The sequence below is a fragment of the Mus caroli genome, unplaced genomic scaffold (assembly GCF_978045245.1).
Source record: "Mus caroli unplaced genomic scaffold, Mus_caroli_1 scaffold_11, whole genome shotgun sequence".
NCBI lineage: Eukaryota > Metazoa > Chordata > Mammalia > Rodentia > Muridae > Mus > Mus caroli.
In genome coordinates, this window is record NW_028227266.1 from 122,266,443 (window position 1) to 122,294,282 (window position 27,840).

The following is a 27,840-nucleotide window of genomic DNA, read 5'->3' on the forward strand; positions in this document are numbered from 1 at the left end:
GACCCTAAAACAGCCTTTATGAGTATGATAGAGGTCTTTAAAGAGGAAATGAATAAATCCCTTAAAGAAATACAGGAAAACACAATTAAACAGTAAAAGGGAATAAAACTGTTCAAAATCTGAAATTGGAAATAGAATCAATAAAGACAACCCAAACTGAGGGAAATCTGGAAAAAATATTTAGGAATTTGAACAGGAACCACAGAATCAAGCTTCACCAACAGAATACAAGAGATAGAAGAAACAATCTCAGGCACTGAAGATACAATTGAAGAAATGGATACATCAATCAAATTAAGTGTAAAATCTGAAAAGACCCCCGACAAAAAACCTCCAGGAAATCTGGGACACCATGAGAAGACCAAACCTAGGAATAATAGCTATAGAGGAAGGAAAAGAAACCCAACTCAAAGGCCCAGAAAATGAAGCCAGGCGGTGGTGGCACACACCTTTAATCCCAGCGCTTGGGAGGCAGAGGCAGGTGGATTTCTGAGTTCAAGGCCAGCCTGGTCTACAGAGTGAGATCCAGGACAGCCAGGACTACACAGAGAAACCCTGTCTCGAACACCCCCCCACACACACACACACAAAAGAAGGCCCAGAAAATGTTTTCAACAAAATCATAGAAGAAAAATTTTCTAATCTAAAGAAGGAGTTACCTATAAAGATATGAGAAGCATACAGAGCACCAAATAGATTGGACCAGAAACGAAAGTCTCCTCAGCATACAATAAGCAAAACACATATAGAACAAAGAAGGAATATTGCAAACTGCAAGGGGAAAACCCCATCATATGAAGCAGGTTTATTAGAATTACACCTTACTTCTCAATGGATACTCTAAAAGCCAGAAAGACTTGGACAGACGTGCTGCAGACTCTAAGAGATCACACCAGACTACTACACCCAGCAAAACTTTCAATCACCATAGATGGAGAAAATAAGATAGCTCATAATAAAGTCAAATTTAAACAAGATCTGTCTACAAATCCAGCCCTACAGAAGGTGCTAGAAGGAAAACTCCAACCTAAGTAGGTTAACTACACCCATGAAATAAATAATCTCACAATAGCAAAATCAAAAGAAGACACACACTAAAAAACAGCCACTACCACAAAAATAACAGAATCCAATAGTCATTGTTCATTGCTATCTCTCAGTATCAATGACTTCAATTCTCCTATAAAATGATACAGACTAGCAAAATAGATGTTAAAATAAGACCCATCCTCTGCTGCATTAAAAAATATACTTCAAGATCAAAGATAGACGTTGCCTCAGAGTAAAGAGTAGATAAAGATTTTCCAAGTAAATGGACTTAAGAAGCAAGCTGATGTCGCTATTTTAATAGCTAACAAAACAGACTTCAAACCAAAACCAATCAAAAGATACAGGGAAGGGTACTATATACTTACAAAAGGAAAAATCCACTAAGATAACATTTCAATTCTTAACATTTATCCCCCAAACACAAGAGTACCCCAGGATGTAAAAGAAATACTACTCCAGCTTAAATCACATATTGACCCTTACACAATCATAGTAAGAAACTTCAATACCCTATTCTCACCAATGGACAGGTCATCCAGGCTAAGACCAAACAGAGAAATACTGGACCTAACAGTTATTTACAGAACTTTTCACTCAAACACTCAGCATCTCATGGAACATTCTATAAAACTGACCACATTTCAGACACAAAGCAAGTTTCAACAGATACAAGAAAATTAAAGTAACTCCCTGCATTTTATCAGACCACCATGAATTAAAGCTGGATATCATCAACAACAGAAACAACAGAAAGCTTACAAACTTGTGAAACTGGACAACTCTCTACTGAATGAAAAGTGGGTCAAGAAAGAACTAAAGAACTAAAGACTTTCTAGAATTCGATGAAAATGAAGGCACAATATACACAAATTTATGGGACACAATGAAAGCAGTGTTAAAAGGGACGTTCATAGCACTAAGTGCCTACATAAAAAGGTTGGAGAGATCTCATACTAGCAACTTAACAGGACACCCAAAAGAGTAAGTGGAAAGAAACTGGGGGCTGAAATGAATAAAATAGAAACAAAAGGAACAGTACAAAGAATCAATGAAAGAAGAGTTGGTTCTTTGAGAAAATCAACAAGGATAGACAAATCCTTATCCTAACTAACTACAAAACAGAAAAAAAATATATCCTAATTAATAAAATCAGAAATGAAAAGGGGACATAAAAACAGACACAGAGGAGGAGATGCAGAGAATTGTATCTAATTTAAAAACCTGTACTAAACCAAATTGGAAAATATAAAAGAAGTGGATACTTTTCTTGATAGGAACCACTTACCTAAGTTAAATCAAGATCCAATAAACAATTTAAATAGACCTATAACTCTAGTGAAGCTACATTAAAAGGCTTGCAACCAAAAGAGGTCCAGGGCCAGATGGTTTTAGTGCATAATTATACCAGACTTTCAAAGAAGATTTAATGCCAATGCTCCTCAAATTATTCCACAAAATAGAAACAGAAGAACATTGACCACATCATTTTATGAAGTCACAGTTATCCTGATATCCAAATGACACATAGTCAACAAAGAAAGAGACTTACAGACCAATCTTCCTTATGAACATAGATGCAAAGATACTTAATAAAATACTTGCAAACTGAATCCAGGAACAAATCAAAAACATTATCCACCATTATCAAGTAGGCTTTGTCTTAAAGATGCTTGGATGGTTCAACAAACAAAAATCAGTAAATGTAATCTACCATATAAACAAAGAAACCCCCCCACACACACACACATGATCATCTCATTAGATGCAGAAAAGGCCTTTGATTGAATTTAATACCCCTTTATGTTAAGAGTCTTGGAGATATCAGGGATACAAGGGACATACTTAAACATAATTAAGGCAATGTATAGCAAGCTGATAGCCAACAGCAAATGAAATGGAGAGATACTCAATGCAATTCCACTAAAAGCAGAAACAAGACAAGGCTGTCCACCCTCTCCAGATCTTTTTAATACAGCAGTCAAAGTTTTAACTAGAGCAATAAAACAATTGCAAGAGATCAAGGGGATGCAATTTGGAAAGGAACAAGTCTAAGCATCATTATTTGCAGATACTTTTGTCCCCCAAAGTATACATAAGTGACCCTAAAAAATTCAGTAGGAAACTCCCTACAGCTGATAAACACTTTCAGCAAAGTGGCTGGAAACAAGATTAGCTTAAAAATAGTCAGTAGTTCTTCCATGTACATATGTTAAATGAATTGGAAAAGAAATCAGGGAAGCAACATCTCTCATGATAGCCTCAAATAATATAAAATATCTTGGGGGTAACTCTAACTAAGCAAATAAAAGATTTGTATGATAAAAACTTCCAATTCTTTGGAGAAAGAAATTGAAGATGATATCAGAAGATGGAAAGGTCTCCCATGCTCAAGGATTGGTAGGATTAACATAGTAAAAATGGCCATCCTACCAAAAGCAATCTACAGATTCAATGCAATCCCTATCAAATTCCAACACAATTCTTTACAGACATTGAAAGGACAATTCTCAAATCCATATAGAAAAACAAACAAACAAACAAACAAACAAACAAACAAAAATAATCCTAGCATAGCTAAGACAATCTTGAACAATAAAAGAACTGCTGGATGCCCCACCATTCTCAATTTCAAAGCATATAAACAGACGTGTTGATCAATGGAATCAAATTGCAGATCCAGACACAAATTCATACACTTATGGACACCTGATTTTTTTGATAAAGAAGCCAGAAATACACAGTGGAAAAAAAGACAGCATCTTCAACAAATGGTGCTGGTTAAACTGGATATCTGCATGTAGAAGAATGCAAATATATCCATATGTATCACTCTGTATAAAACTCAAGTCCAAGTGGATCAAAGATCTCAGCATAAAACCAGATACACTGAACCTGATAGAGGAGACAGTGGGGAATAGCCTTGAATGCCTTGGTGTAATAGATGGCTTTCTGAACAGAACACCAATAATGCAGCCTCTAGATCAACAATTAATAAATTGGACCTCATGAAACTGAAAAGCTTCTGTTAAACAAAGGATACTGTAGCCACCAGCGACCACAGATTACCAGGTTCCTGAAAGAAAAGATGGGGCTTTGGATGGAAAAGGCTGTGAGAGAAATAACGAGCCAAGACAAAGTTCTGATCAAGGCCAATGTTTACTTAAGAGTCTGAGCTTATAAAGGGGGGGACCCATCCCCTACCACACTAGGATCTTGTTGCTTTGTCAGGATAGTGTCAGAGAACAGGTTCCACCTCTCAGCTGAGGAAACCACAGATGTGGCAGTCAAAAGACTTTACCCAGGTCGGAAGACTCCACCCTAATTGGACTAACACTAGCAGACTGCTCAAGGCACAGAATGGGAAAAGAGTTTTACCAACTCCACATATGATAGAGGACTAATATCCAAAATACATAAAGGGCCCAAGAAACTAGATATCAAAAAAACCAAACAAATAAAAAACAACAACAACAAAAAAACCACCAAAGACAAAAAAACCAGAAAAAAATAAAAGAAAAAGAAAAACAAAAACAAATACAAAAAAACCCCAACAATTCAATTCAAGAATGAGGTACAGATCTAAACAGAGAGTTCTCAATAGAGTAGTCTAAAATGGCTGAGAAACTCTTAAGGAAATGTTCAACATCCTGAGCCATCAGGGAAATGCAAAATCAAAACTACTTCCATCTTATACCTGTCTGAATGGCTAAGATCAATAACACAAGTGACAGTTCATGTTGGCCAGAATGTGGAACAAGGAGAACCCTCCTCCATTGATGGTGGGAGTGCAAACCTGTATAGCTACTATGGAAATCAATATATTGATTTCTCAGAAAATTGGGAATCCATCTACTTCAAGACCCAGCATACCACTCTTGGGCTTATACCCAAAGCATGTTCTATCCTACCTCAAGGATACTTGCTCAACCATGTTCATTGTTGCCTTATTCATAGTAGCCAGAAACTGGAAACAATCAATATGTCCCTCAACAGAAGGATGGATAAAGAAAATGTGGTGCATTTTCACAATGGAGTATTACTTTGCTGTTAAAAAGAAAAAAAGTGACATCGTGAAATTTGCAAGCAAATGGATGGATCTAGAAAAAAAATCACCCCAAGTGATGTAACCCAGAATCTGAAAGATAAATATGATATGTATTTACTTATAAGGGGATTTTAGGATTTTAACCATTAAGTAAATGATAATCAAGCTACAATCTAGAAACAGAGAGGTTATGTAAAAAGGAGGGGTCTGGGGAGACATAGGAACCGACCTGGGAAGGTAGATTAGATTTTATGGGAGGATTAGGGGTGGGTGAGGATGGGAGGGGGTTGTGTGGAGGGAGAGAGTGTGGGGAGAGTCAGCTGAAATTGAAGGAGGGCACTTCTGAAGGTGGGGGTGGGGGTGGGTGGCAAGCCAGTGCAGTAGAAACCTAGTGCAAACTGTACCAGGGCAATGGTGGCACAGAACTGGTTTCCAGGTGAGGTTTGATGCTGGTCTAGAACAACCTGGTGTTTTGAGCTTTAAATGATCAGGAGACTGTTTTTGTTGTCGTCGTTGAAGTCTTGGAAATGGACAAAAGCTTCCTATGTTTCCTGGGTGGCACACAGAATGAAGTTTTATTCTGTAGGAGTATACACCCCTGCTGGTCTCCTTATGGACTGCATTGACCCATGTAAGGTCAGAAACTAAGATGGAGAATATGCAGTGACGGGATGGATTGTCTGTGAAGCTACAATTGATTTCAGCCCTGTAGGAAGAGATGGCACTCAGACATTGTTTTGTTTTGTTTTTTATTACTGGGTAGCAACCATTTTGCACTATTTGCAAATCTCAGTACACTTCTCACATGTGGCCTTAAAAAGATTCTTCCTTTAAAAGATAGAGTGTAATTACACCATTGTTCCTTTGTAATTCCTTGATTTATTACAGGCAAGAGGCCCTTGCTCCATGCAGTGCACGCTGGGCGATGGGGCACATTAACCCCATAAGGAAGGAGGTCAGACAGCTTGTTTTCCTGTCAGTACGTTTTGTTCCCGCTCTACTCCGGGCTAGGTAATTCTCCTCCTGGGGTTAGAAGATCACCTGATATGATGGATGAAAAGTGCTTCAATCCTCACCAGGCCCATAATGGATCAAAAAGTCAGACAAGCCAGCCCAGTAGGCAGCTTCTGTGACGCTGAGATTCAAACCCTGGCCTTGAACCACCCCAGAGCTCTTTTAACCACCTGTCACTTCATCCTTTAGCATCTCCCTGGTTTCTGTTCTAATTGTAAGACCCGGACAATCAGGTAAGCAGAATTTGTACGGAGAGCAGGCGTAGAGGGCGAGGCCTGGGCGGGGTCAGCCCTGGGCGAGCAGCCTGGGGGCGGAGTCAGCGCTGTCTCTCCCGCACCCTGCCTTTCCCCCTTGGCTCCGCCTCTCCTGTCTGTGTCCGCGGCCTCCGCTTCCGATAAAGTTGTTGTTTTGCCAACATGGCGGCGCCCATAGTGACTGGCTGTGTCCTGCTCGTGTAGTGCTTGGGGAACGAGGCAGAAGGTAGCAGCTGGCCAGAGCCTGTGCGCAGAAAGCCCCTACTGGGGCTCAGGAAGACAAGAGACAGGCCCCGCTTAGCCCCAGGAGCTGAAGGTGCGGACAGGCTCGGGAGTCCCGGGACCTTGGAGGTTGACAAAATGGGAAAAGCTCCGAGATTCTAGTCTATAGGCTCTTTCAGCCATGGACTCTTGTTGACAGCTCCGGACTCTTGCTCGGAGAACGCACATCTTCACATGGCTTTGTATTCGAATTCTCCTCTACTACTCACCTCCCCCGGGTGCCTGGATCTTCGCTTCGGGGTTGGGGGTTTGGACCCAGAAAAGAACCATCAGTACTACATCTTTGGGGGACCCACAGTATTAATTAGGACCCGCAGGTCTTTACAAGTCGCCTGGATCTTAACAGGCTCACAGCTTACAGAGAAGGTGGAGTTCCAGATACGAAATAACTTGCATGAGATCCTGCAGGAAATTAGAAGTAGCATTTTTTTTTTTAAACATTAGTATTTTACAAGACATGTCTGCTGACATTCGTGGTTTTAGAAGATGTTTGTTGGGGTGAGGTGTGTGTTAACTTACTCGTTTTGTTTGTATCCACACCACCCTCTGCTAAAATGTCTGCTTTTGATGCCAGGAAGAGGCAATGCCTATTAGGACTTCAGTAGACAGGTACTTGAAATGGCCCAGAGCTGTGCCTAGTAAGTAAAAGAACAGAAGATGGTTGAAATCTAAAAGTTCTGTAAATTCATAGGCATGAGCACAGACTATATTTGTTCTTAGTCTCTTTCCCCTAGTGGATAGAGTCTGAGGGTGATCTTGGACCTATGCCTAAGGGTTTGGGGTTTATTTTTATTTTTTATTTTGCATTGCTCAGGATGGAACCAATGGCCTCAAACAGTGTCAGGGAATTAGTCTACCACTAAGCTATATCTCCAGCCCCCACATTTACAGTATTTACTTGTTTTATTTTGGTTTTGGTGCTGGGGATTGAACTGGTGCTGAGCATCTGTTTTATATATCTAGTCTTTGGATTTTCTTAACAAATCTGCTTTTGTTTAAAGACTTGTTTTTAATTGTGTGTGTGTGTGTGTGTGTGTGTGTGTGTGTGAGTGTGGGTGCCCATGTAGGCCAGAGGCATCAGATCTTCCTGAAGCTGGAATCATAGGCATTGTGAGTCACCCACTGTGAGTGCTGGGGACCAAACGGGGATCCTGTACAAGAGCGGTGTGCTCTCTTAACTGCTGTGCTGTCTTTCCTTCCTCTTCTTTGTTTGTTTGTTTAAAGACAGAGTCTCGCTGAATAGCCCAGGCTTCCCTACAGCTCATGGTAGCCCAGGTTGTACTGGAACTCTTGACAGTCCTCCTACCTCAGCCTCTCAAGCTACTGGCATTCCAGGTGTGAGACATCACAATTTCTTAATTCCTCTGTCATACATACATTGCCAAATTGCTTCAGAGAGATGTTCTTAATTTGCATCTACCAATAGTATATATACATAATTGTTTTCATTAAAACTATAAGCAAGATATTTAATTGTTTTTATTTCTTTGATTAGTTGTAAAGTTGATTTTTTTTGTTCATGTTTCTTAGCTTTTGTCCTCGGTCTTATCCCTCACTTGGGGCATCAATCCCCCTTTTCTGGTGCTGTGGATTGAATCCAGAGTTTTGGACTTGCAAAGCAAGTGTTCTACCACTGAGATATACTTCCATGCTTATATCTTTGCCTATTTTAAACATGTTTTGGGGGTTCTTTCCTCATATGTGAACTCTTTATGGAGTTGTATAACCTTTTGTCATTGTAGTTTGGGACAAATACTTTTCTTCAGCAAATTGTTTACTCTTTAGCAATTTGTTCAAATTTTTTCTTTCTTTTCTTTAAGACAGGATCTCACTGTGTACCTGTGTAACTCGGGCTGGCCTTGGACTTAAGATCCTCTTGTCACAGCCTCCTTAGTGCTGTTATTACCAACATGTTTTACCCCACCAACTTACACTTTTTTGGTCTATAGATATTTTATGGTTTTGGAGTAAGACTGATTAATTGTGGTACTTTAAAAAATTCCTATTAACTAAGTTTGATGGTTTGTGGTGCCTGTAAGCCTAACATTTGGGAGGCAGAAGCAGGGATATCAGGAGTTCAAGGTCATCTTTGTCTGCAATGCTAGTTCAAGGACAGCCTGAACTAGATGAAACCCTGTCTCAAATTCCCACATCCCTCCAAAACAGTGGGATTTATGCCAGTTTATGGCTTGCGTTGGAGCCCTAATTTAAATTTTTCTCAAACACATTGAACAATCAATCATTTTCAGAGTTGTGGTGGTGCACATGTAATCCCAGCTCTGAGGAGGCTGAGGCAAAAGAACAAAATTAGAGGCTAGCCTGGGCTATATAGTAATATTCTGTTATTTTTGTTTTCATTTGGATGTACATATGTGTATACATAAGTACACACATGTGGAGCCCAGAGGTCAATGTTTGACATTTAAAAATTATATTTATTTAATTAATTCTTTTATGTGTATTTTTGTATGTGCCTGAGTTCATGTCTGTGTATCATATGTGTGCAGAAACCCTTGGAGGTCAGGAGACATCATATCCCTTAAATTGGAGGTATAGATTGTTTGAGCTGCCCTGGGAGTGCTCAGTAGGAGCTGTAGTACTCTTGTAAAATAAGCCATCTTTCCAGTTCCCCAGTGTTAGATGTCTTTTATCTATCTCTCTCTCTCTCTACATTAGTTTTTCACTGAAACTGAAACTCAGCAATTGGCTAACATAGGTGGTCAGCAAGCTCCAGGGGTCTTCCTGTTTCCACAAGCCCCACCCCCAGTGCTGGGGTAGAAGCACAGTGCCACCATACATGTAGGGCTTTTTTTATGTGGGTGCTGGGAATCTGAATGTAGATCTTCATGCTTATGTAGCAAGCACTTTGCCCACTGAGCCACCTAAGCCACAGAGACAGTTCCCTATTACTTTCTGATGTGCATGTGTTTTTCTTTATGAAGTTTAATTGCATTATTTATTTGTTTGAAGGCATGTCTGCCATGGCTGCATACAAAGGTCACTGGACACACCTCTCTACCCTGTGGTCTTAGGGATCAAACTTGGGTTGTGAAGTTTGGTAGCAGGAGCCTTTACCAGCTGAGCCATTTACCAGCATTCATCATGAGCTTTAAATTCTTGTATATACTTAGATCTGTTTTACTGGTTTTTAGTTCATTGGTTTAAGCAAAGGAGAAGTCGTTAGAGAGCCTGGTGCAATGTAAAGCACCGTGTTCGGCCAGCAGTAAGTGTTCCTGTGCATTCGTATTGCTCTTGTTGATGGTTGCCCATTGGCACTTTACCCATCATGATGGGGAACAAGTCCCAAACAGCAGTTCAGGTCAATTTGTATTTTATTTTCCTATTACTATTTATTTATGAAACAGAATAGTCCAGAATACTCTCCTTATGTGCCATGTAGGAAAGAAATGTTAAATATCTGACTGGGTGCCTTCTGCTAACAGCCTTTGGCTTATTGTGGTTTTAGAATGTTTACATAGTAAGAAAACCATAAAATCCCTGACTCACATAGATAGTTCTAATAATATACAAATCTAAGCCCTAAAAGAAATGCAATTGCCTTCCTTATATAAAGTTGGCCATATAGAATTGATGATAGCCAGTTTCATGTAGTTCATTCTATTTCCTATATAGTCATATTGACCTATTTTAGAATATCCAAACCCAACTGATAAGGGGTTTTTCCCTACCTCCCAACCTGTCACTTATTCTAGTCCTGAAAGAGTAAGAGATGTTAAAAGTAGTGGGACATGTTGTGTCAAGAACTTGTGCAGACCAACTTGTGGCAGCAATTGCCACAGTTCCATGTTCTGTGAGTATGCACTCCTCTTTTAGAGCTGGTAGTAACCCTCCTGGCAACCGTTGATCCAGTGCCTTCATGTAAGGAACATGCCAAATCCCAAGGGATATGGAAAAGATTTCGAGAGAATCAGATAATTAAGACCAGTTTAGAATGCCTGGTTTTCCCATGTCTCTCTTGTCTTTTTACCTCTCCATTGCTGTTATGAAATGAGGCAGAAAGTTTAGGGTGTTCATTTAGTACCACATCCTAAACATTTGATGAAATCTCACCTCATCCCCTTAAAAGGGAAAAGGCAGGGAAATTCTTCATCAAGGCTATTTTTGCCATTCACCTGAGGAGGAAACCAGGGAAATATTCGAATTAAGAGTTGAATCCCAGGTGGTTATATTGCTGGATCCTTCCTTGTACAGTGTTGTAATCCAGAGAGTTCTATAACAGAACCACTGCATGTTATGCCATAGGTTCATCTGTGTCTTAGCTGCTTCTCTGGGTATATAGTTGCTGTGAAAGAAGGCGCTTTGTCCTTTGTTTTTCTTTGCTATGGGTAGAATCCAGGACTTGGCTCTTGGTAAGCATATGCTCTGTGTCTTACACACCCAGCCTGGGACTCCTTTGCTATGTTTGTAGTAGTTGGAACAGTGTGTAGACCTAATATCATTCAATAAGTATTTGGCAAATGAAAAACCAAAGGAATACATAGTTTTCTAAATAATGTTTATTTCTTGGCTTAGCCTATAAGGGTCTGTTCAACTCATAACACACATGTACACACACATACACACACGCACACAAATATACATATGAAAAATGTTAATTTTGTTCAGAATTTGTAGTCCTTCTGGGAGACCTGCGCTCAGATCCCTTCTGGTATTTGAGCACATAGCTAAGTTAAGATGTGCTTAGAGTTCTTCTGGAGTTCAGAGAGATAGCAATTGATATGCTAGATAAATTAGAGGGAAGGATTCCATTGTCTCCTATGCTGTTGGAAGGGTGTGTATTAACTGGCCTTTTGGTGGCCTCCCTTTTTTTTCTGTGAGGGTTTTGTGTATTTGGTGTTTGCAACATGAATTACCTTTATATTTTCTTTTTTAAAGATTTATTTTAAATATGTGAGTACACTGTTGTCTTCAGACACACCAGAAGAAAACCATCAGATCCTATTACAGATAGTTTTTAGTCACCATGTGGTTGCTGGGAATTGAGCTCAGGACCTCTGGAAGAGCAAGTCAGTGCTCTTAACCGCTGAGCCATCTCTCCAGCCCACCTTTATATTTTCTAATAAAAAGTTTGTATCTAATTGTAGTCTACAGAACTTCTAAAATGTTCTGTTAGGAAATGATTACTGAAGGAAGAAGAGAAATCATGCGAGCAGGCAGTAAATGCTGAGCTGTGTCGATCAGAAAGACCAATCTTGAGAGGTTCTGGGTGGTGGATGTCATGTTCCTTTGTCCTCTTTTCTAGGGTCTTCTCTCCTGAAGAATGGCTTCCACATGTCAGAGGCTGAGTTTCTATGTCTCTCCTCTGAAAAGGCAGCTAGTTAGTGGGCCACCTGTCATCCTGTGGGAAAGACTACTTCCAGGGTGTTCCAGAAGTATCTACAGTGCCACCGGGAAGTGGACGAAGGAGTACACGCTGCAGACAAGGAAGGATGTGGAGAAGTGGTGGCACCAACAGATAAAGGAACAAATGTCCAGAGTCTCAGAAGAAGATGTGAGTATTCTAAGAGGGCAGATGCCAGACAGCTGATAGATAAGCAGCATCCTAAGTGAGGAAGAGTTTTCATGGCTTTCAGTTAGAGGGGATGAATTCCATCATGGCACATCAGGTAAGGCCTGGCAGACTGTCAACAATGTGAGGTGGCTGGTGCATCTGTAGTTAGGGAGCAGAGAGTGGACTGGAAATGGGGCTGAACTATATAGAACCTTGATTTCAGCAAAGCTCTACCTTCTAAAGCTTCCACAACCTTCCCAAATGGCACCACCAGCTGGAGGCCAAGTGTGCAAACACATGGTCCTATGCGGACATTGTACATTCAATCCACGTTAGTAGAGAAGAGGAGCTAAGGACTTGGATTCTGGGCTCACACTGCTTGGTTTAGGATAAGTTATTAGATGTGTGGCCTTAAACCAAATAACTGAGTATCTCTGTGCTTTCCTTTTCTTACCTAAAATGGAGGGTGATAATAGCACTCACTTGGTTTTCAGGAGGATTGTTGAGAGGAACAAAGGAGGTGACATAAGGTTAGGGCACAAAAAACTTTCTAGTGTGGTAGATGTGTCTATGTTAATACTGTAATGGTTGTGTGACAGGCAGCCCCATAGTAGATATTCTAGAACAGCTTTGATTAGGGAAAACGCAACCAAACAGAAGTACTAGCAGGTACTGGGTCATTTTTGACCCTTGTGTGGTAGGATGGAACCCATTGATCTAACAGGTCATATGTGAGATTCCTGGAGAGGCCTATGGATCTGTCAGGAGGTTGGGTGAGGTAGTGTTTACCCCTTCTGCTGTGGACTTGGCTAGCACCCTGCCCTGCCACTTGAGCATTAAGGTCTGAGGAGGGCAGCCAGCATGTTCTTTGATATGATCTGAAGTTGGGGTCCAGTCTTCAGCATCTCAGTAGATCAGTGGATCTTGGCTTCTGGTCCCGACCCTCTATCCTAAAGTAGTTGTGTGATGCATTTGGCTTCCATTGATTTCTTCAGAAAATTCTCTGCCTCCTATTATAATTGGATCAGAGCAAATACTAGACTTTTATACTAACTGACTTCCCCTTTGTAATAGCAGCCATGGAATAGTAAAGACATTTGTAGAACTCCTTAGGTGGGGCCAAGGCAAGAAGCCGGGTCTCCCTGCAGCTAACGCTGTATTGGACTTGCCTTTTCTGGTCTCCTGACTCTTATTGGACTCACACTCATTCCTTCTGAAAGTGGGAGCTGTTTATATTCAGCTGGAAAGTAGCTTTGGCATTGTTTAGAAAGAAGATCTGTAATTAAGAGAGATATAGTATCAAATAAATAAATGAACACTAAAAAAGAAATTTGAGAAATTTATGAGGAAAACTTGCCCTTTTCCTTAACCCCATGGTTCTTAGTTCCTTACACTGTTTATTTTACAGGTTTGTTTTGAAAAAATCAAATGAGAAAATGTGATTGAACATTTTTGTGATGGTTTGTATATTCTTGGCCTAGGGAGTGGCACTATTAGGAGGTGTAGCCTTCTTGGAATAGGTGTGTCACTGTGGGTATGGGCTTTAAGACCCTCTTCCTGGCTGCCTGGAAGTCAGTCTTCCACTAGCAGTCTTCAGATGAAGATGTAGAACTCTCAGCTCTGTCTGTGCCATGCCTGCCTGGATGCTGCCATGCTCCCACCTTAATAATGTACTGAACCTCTGAACCTGCAAGCCAGCCTCAATTAAATGTTGTCCTTTATAAGACTTGCATTGGTCTGGGTATTTGTTCACAGCAGTAAACCCCAACTAAGACAATTTTCAAACTGAAGACTTCTAAACTGAAGGTAGGTAGGTAGATAGATAGAAAGAAAGAAGATAAAATCATATGCCATTTTACCAGGGACTGAGAACCTGAATGAACACTGGTGTATAGGAAGCTTTAGAATTCACCTCACATTGATATGTTTGAAGTCCATCCAAGTGAGTCTTTAGAAGCCGAATCTTGCTACCAACATCAAACCACCATTAAAAAAAAATTCCCCAAAACAACAACAATAAAAACCCAAAACAAAAAACTCTACAACTTCTTTAGTGAGCACTTTACCATGTACTAGGTTCCATTTCCATTGGTTGAGTTATTTAATATCAGAACAATCTCGAGAGTAGGCATTACCTTTACCTGGGAAATTACCAACCCAACTCTCTGAGAGCCTTGATTTATGAAAACTCCCTGCATCAGTCATCAGTGGAGAATAGACTGAGCCTGGGAAGGCATGAGGATTTCTCTGAGTGAGTCCTCACAGCTCATGGCAAAGTGAGGGTCAGAAATAGAGGCTCTGCCTGTGTGGATTCTGTTACAGCTTCAGAGAGCAATCCCCAGAGATGCAGAAGTCATGTTCTAAATCACAACCTGATGGAAATAGGGAGCCTGCTTTTAAAAATCACCCTCTCCCCATCGCTGGCATTTGTACTTTCTCTTAAAGGCTTGAATTCCTGCACTTTTATGTAATTATGAAAATTTCCCTTTCAGGCAGATTCCTACTCAATTATAACACAAACTCCTGTCATTTCTTCTCTTTCCACCTCCAGATGATGGAACTCATTTCATTGTCACAGAGGAAAATGACTTAATTTACACAGAAAAGCACAAGGCAGGGACAGGCAGTAGGCTGAATATATTTCTGCAAAAACAGAAATGTTCGTGAATATTTAAGACTCACTAGTATTGCTTTTCTGTATGTCTCTGTAAACTCAGGGTTGGAGGTTAGCTGTGCTAGTCCATGATTATTTGAAGTTGTCATTAATTTACTTTTCATTGCACAAACATACAAAACAGAAGAGGCTACTGCAAAAGCTGTATGTAGAAAATGCTTGGACAAGATTGTTAATTAATATGATATAATAAATAGCACAAGAAGATAGGGTGATTATAATAGAATAAAATTGTTTTACATAATAACTTGAAAGTCAAAAACTAGAAATAGACCAGGTGTGGTATAGGCCTGAAGTCCTAGCACTCAAGAGGCCTTAGGCCAGCCTGGGCTATGAAGCAAGACCCAGTCTCAGAAAGAAAAACAAATAAACAAACAAACACACACACACACAAACAAACCGACAAATACATATGTCAAGGATTTTTATTTCTTTCCTAGCTCCCAAAGAACATGATTACAGGTTTGTTGTTTTGTTTTTTTTTTCCCTGTAGCCCTAAAAATTCCCAGAGAAAAGTTGTGGGGTTGATCGATTGAAGGTAGGAGAAAGGGGTCAGTGAAGGAAACAGTTTTATTTTGCAACCAGTAGAAAATAGCTGTTGTACCTTTTATAAGAACTTGTTCACAAGGGGAAAGGATTTCTGTCACTCAGTTTTTCTTTTCCCCAATGCCAGGGATAAAGCCCAATGAGCTTGCATAAGCTAGACAAGAACTGTATCACGGAGCTAAGCCACCAGCCCAACCTAGTCTTCTTAAAAGCCGTGAAGCCCCTGAGTATGCAGCAGCCCCTACCTTAGGGCCTGCTCACCCCTGAGACCCTCCATTCCCCACCTGCCGCTCTGCTGATTTAAATCATTGTCACAGAAGTACAGAGGATGCTTCACTTTCGTATTCTCCAGATTCTGAGAAAACTTTAAAAAGTGATCCTTTCTCCGGGTGTATTACTCACCTATTCTTCTTGGTCATTTCTAGAGGACAGACAGAACAAAGAAAAGTTGTGTTTTGCATTTTGGGGGGTGTGGGAGGTGGTGGTGGTGGTTAGCTATTGTTTATGTTTTGTTAAATATTTAAAACCTTCAATGAAATTTAAGAGCTTGGCAAGAAGCTGGGCATGACATGGTAACATGTGTCAATGTACACCTGAAATCCCAGCACCCTGGAGGCAGAGGCAGGAGGATTGTTGAAAGTTTGAGGCCATCTCATACTATATAACAACATCCTGTATCCAAAAACCAAAACCAAAAACCTTTGCTGCAATTTGATTTCTAGTTCTGCTTCCCTAATTAAAGTTGTGTATTAGTTATTCTTGTTGTTGTGATCAAATACCAGGCAGAAACAGCATAAGGAGAGGTTCATTTTGGCTCACAGTTTCAGAGAATACAGCCTATCATGGGGAAGGCAGCTGATCATATTGCATTGCAGGATGCAAGCAGAGACAGACGAATGTGGCTACTATTCTTACTCTCTTTTCCAGTCCCAGACCTGAGTCCATGGAACAGTACCACTCACAATTAGCTTGGATCTTCCTACCTTAGTTAATCTAGGTTGTCTGACATGCTCAGAGTCTTGCTTCCCTTGGAGATTCTGGGACCTGCCAGGTTAACAGTGGGTATTAACTATCACAAGTAGGCTCAGTCCACCATCAGTTATGAAAATACTAGCCAGCAATGTTTAAAACATCACCTCCCACACATGCACAGGAAGGGGTATGAATTTTTCTCTCTGTTTGTATTCAGTGTTTTGGTGCTTAGGCAAAACCTTGGTGCCTCCTAAAGCTCTAGAAGTAGGGACCAAAAAGGGAGAGCCAGAAGGCCAAGGTTAACAATAGTGTAGCAGTAGATGGTCCACCCTCACTGACCACCAGCAGCCGTTACCTGTCACTCCCCCAGGTGCCCCGTGGCAGAATCTGAGGCTCAGTTAGAAGAGCCTCCAGTTACCTGGACAGGATTTGTAACATCTGCTGGGTGGATGGTTGTGTCTTTGGTAGGCCAACAAGCATTCATTTAAGAGTTACTGTTGGCCTGTTGGGTGGCAGGGATAAATATCAAGATGATTAACACATAATCCTGGGGCTGTGCATTAAGTGCAGTGACAACAGCACTGATCTGACAGGCCTTAGGTCCTCAGGTCTATTCCCAGCACTGCAGAACTTTCCACAAGCACCAAAAATGTCAAGTCTTCCATAAGTAATCAGCTGCGTGACTAGACCCACTCCTTTGGGCCCTTGTCCTTTGATGTGCACGAGCTCTTGGCAGCATTTGACATCCTGCCAGTGGAAGGCTGAGGGTGCCCAATGCAGTGACCGCATAGGATTCCCTGCCCTGTCTTCATTATAGTCAGATGTGTAGATTTCCCATGTTTTCCATGTTGCTGGTGCTAGAGAATCATACGACTTTAATCTGTGGTTATTTGTTTGTCACCACTGGGAAACAAACAGTGCATGTTCCCTTAAGCTTTTCTGTTGAAAGAAACTCGCAGTGTGCTGGTTAGACTTCAGGACCCATCTGGTACCTGGAATTGTCAGCATTGGATCTCATGTGGATGCAGTCATGGGGAGCTGGGGAAGGGATTCTAGTGTTGGAGAGTTCTGAGTAATTTAGCCTCTTCTACTTGAATAATGTGGATCTAACTGTTAGAGGCTCGTCTGGAAAAACAGTCCTTTAAGACCTAGATAGAAACTGCTTTAGGAGAGAAGCTTTGAAAAGAAGGAGAAAAATTGAAAACACCTAGGCTAATTAGCCCTTAACACATTGTTCTGAATTATTGTGGACATTCTTTAGCTTAAACCAGGATTTTGAATCTTGGAGGTTTTAATACATTTTTGTCAATTTACACAATGAGAAAAGTTTTTTTCTTTAAGGAATTTAAAAAATGTTAAATTATTACTTCGAGTAAAGCACTAAAATATTGCATACAGAGCTCCCAGAAAATATGTAATAAACTCTTTCTGTCATCCTTTGTTACTCTTTCCTAGAAATTAAAGCCCAAATTCTACTTGCTCTCCATGTTCCCATACCCTTCTGGCAAACTGCACATGGGCCATGTCCGTGTCTACACCCTCAGCGACACCATTGCACGGTTCCAGAAAATGAGAGGCATGCAGGTAAGGACAAATACCTTTATCACCCCAGACAAGAGTGTAGAGCGGGTCATGTGTGCTTAGGACAGTGAAGAAAGCCAACGCTAGTTAAGATTGAATGGTTTTAAGTGTGAGCATGACTAGCTCAGTTCAGAGAAGCTTTGTAATGAAGCTTCTGGGTGAACTTGGAACAGCTGCAAGAGGTAGATGTTATGCTGGGGATGGACTGGGGTGGGCTTGGGGAAGGTAAGAGCAGACTCGGGTAACACTGCTCCTTTCTCCGAAAGAGCTTTCCCAGAAGCAGTCACTGTACAGTGAAGCCAGTGGGTTAAAAAAAAAAAAAAAAAAGATAAGGACAGCACTCTGGTCAACTCTGCATCTCTATAGATAGAAAGTACCTGAGATCCTGAGATGGCTTTTGGGAAAGAAAGAAGGCTTTCTTGTGGCTCCTGGTCTTACAGAGACAGTGCATGATTCCAGGACCCAGTGATTTTAGGCCTCTGCTGAGGATATTGGATAGCCAAGGTGAAGAGCACCTCAAAGCACAACTGTTTTTGTTTTTGTTTTTGTTTTTTCGAGACAGGGTTTCTCTGTGTAGCCCTGGCTGTCCTGAAGCTCACTCTGTAGACCAGGCTGGCCTCGAACTCAGAAATCTGCCTGCCTCTGCCTCCCAAGTGCTAGGATTAAAGGCTAGCACCACCACTACCCGGCAGAGCACAATTGTTAACCAGTGGCTAGGAAGAAATAGAGAGGGGTCAGGGTTCCTAGGATTTCCTTCAAGGACACACCCCTCATGATCCAAAGACTTCTCATTAGACCCTGAGTCTTAACGGTGAGTGCTACAGGGAGATAAACCCAGGGCTTCACATTTACTAGGCAAGGGCTCCATCACTCAGCTACATCCTTAGCTCCTCTTCCTAATTTTAGTTTGAGACAGGGTTTCACTAAGTTGTCTAGACTGGCCTTGAACTTAGAATCCTTCTGTCTCCGGCTCTGGAGTAGCCGGGAGGCTTGTGTCACCTGGCCCAGCTAGCCCCTACCTCTTGAAGATCCTACCATTATCCAGTAACACCACCCTGGGGATAAGGCCTTTAATAACACGTGGGACTTTGGATACATTTGTGACCCAAACTATAAAGCTGTGTGTAGTAACATACTCGTGTAATCCCTGTGATTGAAGGTTGAGGAGGAGAATGAGGAGTTCAAGGCTAGGCTTGGCTTGGGGATTAAGGATGATCTGCCTCTAGCTCCTGAATTCTAGGACGACAGAGATGCTGTCATGCCTCGCACCAAACTGGGACAATACTGGCCATCGCTCTTATGAACCTGCCAGGCCCTGTGCAGGTGGCATCTTGCACTTCCTAGGTCTCTAGGAAGGTTAATATCTCTCTTGAGACAACTGGTGAACATTTTTTGGTTGGCAGAAGTATCCTATAAAAACCACAAGGTCGTGCTATCATATGTTCATCACTTGAGAATTAATAGTTTATATTGCTGAACTGAGGTTTCTACGAAATTGAAAGGTTATTCGTCATCCTGGTTTAGGAAAGATACGTTTTTCAGACACTATTTCATACCATTTCCTAAAAAGAGGCGGCTCAGGCTGGAATGGTAGCTCAGCAATTTAGATCACTGGCTGTTCTTGCAGATCTCAGAACTCATGTAGATTGCTGTAACTCCAGGTCTAGAAAACGAGGCACCTTCTTGCCTTCACTGGTTCCTGTACCATGTGGTATGCATACACTCATACACATAAACAAAAACAAAAATTTAAATCTTAAAAAGAAAAGGAAAAAAAAAACCAACAACAACAACAAACCCAGGACCGAATTAATTGGCACTTTGCCTAAATTACAGTCTCTCCCTCCCTCTTCATTCCCAAGTATATAACCCAGAATATTGCACACGCTGGAAATGTATGCTATCACTGAGCTACACCCTGGCTCTGTAAAGTGAAATTCTGTAACTAACTTTCAACTATATTTGTCTTTTTAAAAAGCCACCTTAAGTGTATACCATCAGTACATACCATCAGTGTATGCAGGCTTCAGGCACATTGCTAAGCTGGAGCATTTGAGCAAAATCATATTATTGGTGCCAGAGTATAGGGAAGCCTGCCAGCAGTTAGGTAAGTGAGGGGGGTATATGTGGGAGTCAAGTTGTCTTGGATAGGATGAGATGTTAACAGAAGATGTACATGAGGTATCAGAGCCTTGAGGCAGCTCAGGGCCATAAAATAAGGGGGTGTCTTCTCCCATAGCTGAAGCCCAAAGTCAGAGCAGATAGCATTGGTTTGACCTCTGTTCTGCTACTTCCTAACTGAGGGACCCTGCATAGTCACGTAGCCTCTCAGATTCCCACTTGCCTCATTTGCTCTAAAGGAATGGCTTTGGATATAGGGCAGCAGCAGAGGGCTCACCTAGCGCATAGACAAGCATCTAGGCCCTGGAGAAGGAAGGAGAGAGAGAGTGAGAGAAAGAGGAAGATAGAGAGAAAGGGAGAGGGGGAGAAGGGAGGGAGGGAAGAAGAAGACACTGGGGCTAATTTCTCCTCAGGTTGCTATGAGGTCACATTAGGTAGTGCATATGCCACGTGTCTGGTGCATAATACATCCCTTCATCAATGATAGCTGTAATTATGATTTATACTGATTGATTTGCTCTGAGCTGCTCAGGAAAGTGAATTAGCTCCATTTAATCAAGAAGTTCCTGTAGTCTTCTGCTGGGAGCAGGCTTCAGGGCTGCCTCAGTGAAGCTCCTGCCGCTCACTGTGGCCAGTGCTGCCTTCTGCTTGCCCACTGGCTGAGTCTGGGCCTTGAATATGATGCTGTTACTCGTAATTATGTGACATTATTTGGGTTAATGTCAGTGTATTAGTCAGGGATCCCTAGAGAAACAGGAACAGAACTGATTGAATAAATGTGTATATAGAAAGAAAGGGGGGAAGAGAGGGAGAGGGGGAGAGGGAGGGAAGGAGAGAGAGAGATTGGAGATTGAGATGTATTAGAGTGGCTTCAGGGTTGTGGTCCACCTAGTCCAACAATGGCTGTCTGCTAACAGAAAGTCCAAGAATCCAGTAGTTGTTCAGCCCACGCGTCCGGACGTCTTTAATATATGCCAGAATCCTAAAGAAACAGGTTTTAATGCCAGTGAAAGAATGGACTTGCTATCAACAACAAGGCAGGCAAAGAGCAGAGCAAAGCTTCCTTCTTCCATGTCCTTTATTTATGTGGGCTGCCAGCAGAAGGTGTGGCCCGGATTAAAGGTGGATCTTCCCACCTCAAACGATGTGGACTAAAGGTGGGTTTTTCCTCTTCAAATGATTTAATTAAGAAAATTTCCTCACAGGTGTGTGAAGTCACTTGGATTAATTAATTCCAGATGTTGTCAAGGTGACAACCAAAAATAGCCATTCCCTACAGTGAGCAGGTGTGCTGGGTTGTCCTTTCCCCTTGTGCTTCAGACACTCTCTCTGGTTTTGTTTTGTTTTTCAAGACAGGGTTTCTCTGTGTAATAGCCCTGGCTGTACTGGACTCGTTTTATAGACCAGGCTTGCTTTGAACTCACAGAGATCCACCTGCCTCTGCCTCCCAAGTGCTGGGATTAAAGACATACATCACCACACCTAGCCCAGCTACTTTGTTTAAGAAAATTTATTTTGGAATTATTTTATTATTGTTTTTTAATGTGTGCAGATGTTTTGCCTGCACTTACTATGATATGCAGCACTTATATGCCTATTGCATTCAGAGGCCAGACGAGAATATTAGATCCCTTGGAACTGAAACTAGATAGGGTTGTGAGCTGCCATGTAGGTGCTGGAACTTGAACCTAGCTCTTCTGGAAGAAGAGCCAATGCTATTGACTGCTGAGCTATCTCTTTAGCCATCTCTACCCGGAAAATATTTATCTTGATAGCTCCTGTTTAAGTCAGATCATTGTATGTGCAGTTCCAAATTTGGTGAAAACTCATCAGGCTGTTTTAAATGTGGAATCAATGTGGAATGAGAAATAGACATCTCTCTCTCTCTCTCTCTTTTTTTTCTTTTGTCAACAGTGTTGGCAATGGATGAGGTAGCACGTGTCTATAAGCCCAGCATTTTGGAGGCTGAGCCAGGAGGATGGAACTTGGGGCCAGCCAGACTTGGCTATGCAGCAAGACAGTTTCTCAGAAAGCAACAGGAAGCGTATACAAGAAGGCTTGCTGGATGACCTTGCTGGTTCTATAAGCTGTCATATGTCAGTACTGGTGCCTCAATAGTCTTTGATACAAGACAGGAGGGAGAACCTGCTCTGGGACAGCCAGGCAAGAGTGGATGGATTCCTGTGTTAATTAACTTGATCAACAAACGGTCCTTGACCACCAGCTTCATTACAAACTCTCGGTTTCCTTCTGTATCAAATATAAAACTGATGTTTTAGGTAAAAAGCAGGCAGTCAACTGGGAACACCTCTGTCAAATTTTGCCTTTTCCATAACTGCTGAATCATTAACTTTAAAAGCAGGTTTTTATTGGTTCAGTGTGGTGCACATACCACTAATCCCATCACACAGGAGGGAATCAGAGGCAGGAGGATCTATGTGAGTGCAATCTAGCCCAGCCAGAACTGTTACAGTATTTATTTTATTGATGTGTGGGCATGCAGAGGTCGGTGCTCGCCCGCCCACCATGTGGGCTCCAGAGACTGCATCTGGTGTTAGACTTCTGCCCCAGCCATCTTGCTGACCATGGTTCTAGTTTGTGTTTTCCTGGTTCCTCCCATGGAGACTAAAATATGCATGTGTGTAGTTTTTACATAGCTCCCTTTTCTCTGGTTTGTTTGCTCACTGTAGTTTAGTTGCCGAGTTATTGCTCTACATTGTTTTTTTATGTATTGTTTGGATTATTGACCCTGTCAGTAGTGCAATGCAAATATCTCCTCCAGGCTCCAGACTGTTCCGTATTGTGGGCAACTATGGGTTACAGTCTGGTTTTGAGGGTAGGCAAGAGTGGTAATTCAGAAAGTTGAAGGTTTTCAGATTATGCAAAGGGAGGAAATGAGGTAAGAATGCTTGGGGTCCTGAGGTTACTAGACATGCCCTTGTTTCTTATAAAGCCTATGGCTCAAGGTTGCTCCAGCCCAGGGTGTGAGACTCAGGTGTATCATCCTTCTTAGAAGACAGTGATGCCCTCCATTTGGAAGCTGTTACTTAGGCCCAGAGTTCCTATACTGGATAGCAGGACAGCCTTCCAGTGTCTGTGTCAGTGACCAGCTAGCCTATATGACTCTCGCATTCTAGTCCTCCAGAGCTAATCCAGGACCCTTAAACTGTATGTAACTGCATTTCAGTTTTCTTTTATAACAATTTAAACATTTTTCCTTTATTTCATTTTATATGAATGGGTGTTTTGCTTGCATGTATGTCTGTGTACTGTGTGACTTTGTGCTTACCTAGTGCCAGGGAAGCCAGAAGAGGACAACAGATCTCTGAGACTGGACTTATGGTTGGTTATTAGCCACCCTGAGGGTGCTAGGAACAAAACCTACTAGGTTCTCCATAGGTGTCTAGTGTACTTAACATCTGAGCCATCTCTCTAGCTCCTTTATAATGATTTTTTTTTTTTTTTTTTGGTCTGCTGGCTCAAACCTCCTGAATCCACAGTTCTTAATGATGTACATAATTTTTTTCATAGTGAATATTCTTGTTCTTACTTACCTCTGTGGTTTTCTCCCAGGTGTCTCATGCTTCCCTTACTATTCTTTAAGGTTCACTTAATCTTCCTTGAACTGTAAACTGGCCTTCAATTCTGTAGCTCACATTTATCAGCACTTATGGGCAGAGCCATAGACTACCTTAGCTAAGCTCATAGGTCCTCTGTGTTTCTGTCATCTGCCGGATACTATTTCAACTTCTTGGGGACAGAGAAAGTCCCTATAACTCCTTTGTTAGTAGCATGTCAGCTGTTTAAAGGGTACATGGAACCCTCTTTTTTTTTTTTTTCAACACTCTACAACTTACAAAATCCTTTGTTTCCAGTCAGACATGGTGGTGCACACCAGTAATCACAGTGCTAGAAAGCCAGTGGCAGGAGGAACATTAGTTTTGAGGCCAATATAGGCAACTGTTTTCTCTTGAGTTTGCTATGGGTGGAGGTAGGGCTGGAAGTATCCACATTTTGAAAGAGCAGTCTAGGCAGCTGGGCCAGTTTTGTACATGGTGGATGAATGCCATCTCTGCTGAGTAAAATAGACATGGCTGTCTAGGTTTGAGCCCAAGTTACACTGACATGTGAGAAGAGAGTTAAAGGACTTTAGCAGCCAACTGTAACCATAGACACATGTAGACTGTAGAAGCACTGTTCGAGTACTAGGTGGTTTGGGGGTGGTAAATCCGAGCAGTGATGTGCTGCTTTCCTCTTCAGACATGTAGTGTACCCAAGGGTATTGCATAACTCAGAAATTCCAGAACCCCAGAAGAGGGGGAGGCAGGAAAATCAAGCAAGTAAGGGCAGCCTGGGCTATATGAGACTCTGTGTCAAAAGGCAAGCAAACAAACAAAAAAAAATGTGTAATGCCATTTTGAGTGTAACCCAGTTTCAGTGGCTCCAATAACGCTTTCCTAAGACTTGCACGTTTACTCAAGGGCCATTTAAAGCCAGAATTAAATCCTTTTTCTACAGTCAAAAAAGGCTATTCTGACTGTTGGCTGCTCCTTAAACTCAAAAGAAGCCTGATGACATACTCAGGCTTAGCTCCATATGGTGATTTTGTTGTGTTTTCATATGTTGTATGCACAGATGGTTGGAAAATAAATTCCCTGCCTCCCACCTCAGCTGGTGTCCCCAGCACCTTCTGGTCCAGGAGCAGGGTGATGAAGCATCAGAAGTACTCACTCATTACCTTTGCAGAGCTGGGCTTGGGCTAATTAATTAGCCTCAGGCAGAAAGCCATAGCCTTGAGCAAGTACAGGAAGAAGTTGGGGCTCAGTGTCTAGCAGCTATTACTACTGTGTGATCACCCACAAGGGCTACGTGCCAGGGACATTCTCAGCGAGCAAACGATTGTGGATGTCTCCTCAGTTTGCAGTCTGCAGTTAGTATCTGTGATGTGCCCAGAGTACACGGCGTGGCACTTAGTTCCAGATTTTCAAATCTCCGTGGTATCAGGAGGTAGGCAGTGGATTTCCAGGCTTACGCTTTCAGGTGTGGTTTGGGAAGAGAAGGCAATGTTGGTCCAGTGCCTTCATTGGAAAGTAAGTGCCTGGCTTGGCCACCAGTCAGGCTCTTCTGTGTTTCCACAGGAGCCATGCCCTTTGGGGATAGCTGCACTGTTTTTTTCATACTCTGAAGTAGTTGATTTTTATATCCACTCTGTAATAATGGTGGTTTATTATACTGGCTAAATGAAATTAAACACTGCATTTCTCATTTCTTGGAAATAGAGTGCTGAACTCACTCCAGAGAAGCCCAGACACTGAAAATAGCATTTCTTTGTGAAGCAGTAACCATGGTGCCTGAATCTGAATCTGAATTGGTTTCAAATATAAAGCTTTGTTTTATGGGGGAGGGAGAGAAGCTGGCCATTGCTACCAACTGGCTGGCCCCTGTTCTGGAGGCATGCTCCTGTCTCCAGACTGAGACCGGATGCCTCAGTCTCCTTCCTGTCCACTCCTCTCTGCATGGCTTACTCTTGCTTACTGTGTTAGAAGGACAGTGGCCCCTTGCTTGTTCCCCACTGACATCTTAAAGTATTTAAACTTGTACATAAGATCCCACTTTGTCTCTGGTAAAATAATGCAGCATAACCCAGGCTGTAGCGTGGCTCTCAGCCCTCTGTCCTTTTTGCTGAATCAGCTTGCCTTCAGCCCACCTGCCAACCCTGAAATGCCCAGGTACTTAGTTCTGGAGGACTGTACTCCAATGCTAGCCAAGACCTCCCGCCCAGGCCTCACTCTCCTTCCAGCTCTGGTCTGACTTACAGAGCTCTGACACATATTTCGGGCTAGCAGCCTCTGGTCTGTGAGGACACCAGCCAGCCTGACTCCTCCTTGAGAACCACACATGGAAATGGTCTATGTGCTGTGACAGTAGCCAGCTCTGACTCCCACTTGGGACCTCACATGGAGATGTTCCATCTGCCGTAATATCGTGCTCTGACTCTCCTTTGGGAAGTCACATGGGGGTGGTCCATCTTCCACAATAGAAGCCAGCTCTGACTCCTCTTTGAGTCGTGTTCTTACATAGTTCCACCCCTGCTTTCTATTAAGTTGTGGTTCTCAAGCTGTGGGATCAGCTGCCTAGCTGGTCTTTTGTTGTGACTGTTTGATTTTGTGATCCAATGAGTTTAATTAGGGTTACTTACCAGCTATTACCAGTGAGGAAAATCAGTCTCTATTTCTGTCTTTTTGTCTCTGTCTCTGCCACCCACCCCCAGCAAACACTGACCGATCTTGGGTGGTGGTCATGAGTCCTTCCCTCCGACTGTGGCTGGATTTGAGGCATTGGAAACCTAGGTGGAATTGGAGGGCAGGTAAGTGGATAAGCCAGGGACTTTCCCCCAGCACCTGCCCCAGCCACTGCCCAGCTCCTTGTGGCTCCATGTGATAAGTATTTACACTCCTCCCCTCACATCAGCCTTGGGCCCTGCCCATTGCTGCCTCTGTCTCCTGGGCTCTAGGTGGCCATGATTTCTCTGTCAGGTCTGAGCTAGTGATGATGTCCTGCTCTGTTGAATTTTAGGGAGGCTTCACTGTCACCATAGCTTCTCATCCAAACTTACAGACTAGAGTATTTGTTGTGAAAACTAGATAGAGATTGTGATTTTTCAGACTTTGAAGTGTTCTGATTTCTAATTTAAGCAACTGGTACTTCTTGATTCAGCCTCTGAATATTTTTACATTTATTATCTTAAAATTATCATTTTTATCTTCTGCTACCTTCCATGATGTCACATTCCTACTGTTCCAAAATTGACATGATGGATATTTAAAAGTATATCTTAAGTAGAGTTATAAAAATAGGTCAAATATCTGGAAAAAAGCTGTAGGAAGCATTCACATCCAAGAAGAGGTTATCTTAGAAAATAAAAAGAGGTTAGCTTAGGAAATCAAGAATGCTCAGGGTGTGCCATATATTCCTTTATTTCAAGAAGGGACCTTATTTTGTTGCCCAGGTTGGCCTCCAACTCTCGGTACTTCTTTAGCTTCCCAAGTAGCTGGAATCATAGGTATGGACCTCCAGACCTAGCTGGGCCCTAGTATATAAATGCAGGTGCCCTTTTGTCTTTAGGGCAGATTGCCATGTTTGTACATGTGGGCTATAGGTATAGTAACTTATTTTAACTATGGAAGTTTAGTGATACAAAGAAACCAAGTCATTTAAAACCCAGCAGAGTGTAAAGTTCTCCTAGTGAATGGTTTGGACAGTCTTGGCTCAGAAGTCAAGAGTAAGGAATTATAGCTGTCTTTTTGTTTTGTTTTACATTGTTTGGGATTCAGTCTGTAGCTTTTCTCTTCTAAGCGTGCTCTCTACCACTCGGAGGCCAGAGATAACATCACGTGCCAGATTGTGATACAGGATACCTGAGTTTTGTTTTTGAGGCAGGGTCTTATTGTGTGACCCGGGATAACTGCGAGCTCACAATCCTCCTGCCTGAGCTTCCTGAGTGCTGGAGTTACGGACACATGTAGCCTATCAGAACATAGTCCACTGCTAGGACAGAGGCATTTGGGCATATTACAGTGGCGCTTATGTTTTTACTCTCTATTTCTCCTCCATTGGGAGTGAGACATTCTACAGCAAGGGAATGGGCTCTGCATGTGATCCCCAAGGCTTATGACCAGGCGCCTTCCTGATTTAAAGAAAGTTTACTTGCAGGGACATTTAATTCAGTGTTCTGATGGATGGCAGCAAGACAGTGAAGTTATAAGATGGACCTTCCACAGGACTTAAG

General features: G+C 42.1%; 1 protein-coding gene across 2 annotated transcripts in view; it reads left to right on the plus strand.

Moving 5' to 3' along the window:
* Window positions 1-6,517: 6,517 nt before the first annotated feature.
* Window positions 6,518-27,840, plus strand: part of Lars2 (leucyl-tRNA synthetase 2, mitochondrial) — a 93,695-nt gene continuing 72,372 nt past the window's right edge. Inside the window, exons 1-3 of one of the 2 annotated variants that reach the window (XM_021171924.3) lie at window positions 6,518-6,679; window positions 11,909-12,157; window positions 17,805-17,933. In XM_021171924.3, the coding sequence (XP_021027583.1) occupies window positions 11,927-12,157; window positions 17,805-17,933 (360 nt within the window). In that variant the 5' untranslated portion in view covers window positions 6,518-6,679; window positions 11,909-11,926. Of the gene's footprint in view, window positions 6,680-11,908; window positions 12,158-17,804; window positions 17,934-26,262; window positions 26,419-27,840 lie in introns of those variants that run through there. The other variant, XM_085828222.1, reaches the window with a different exon arrangement.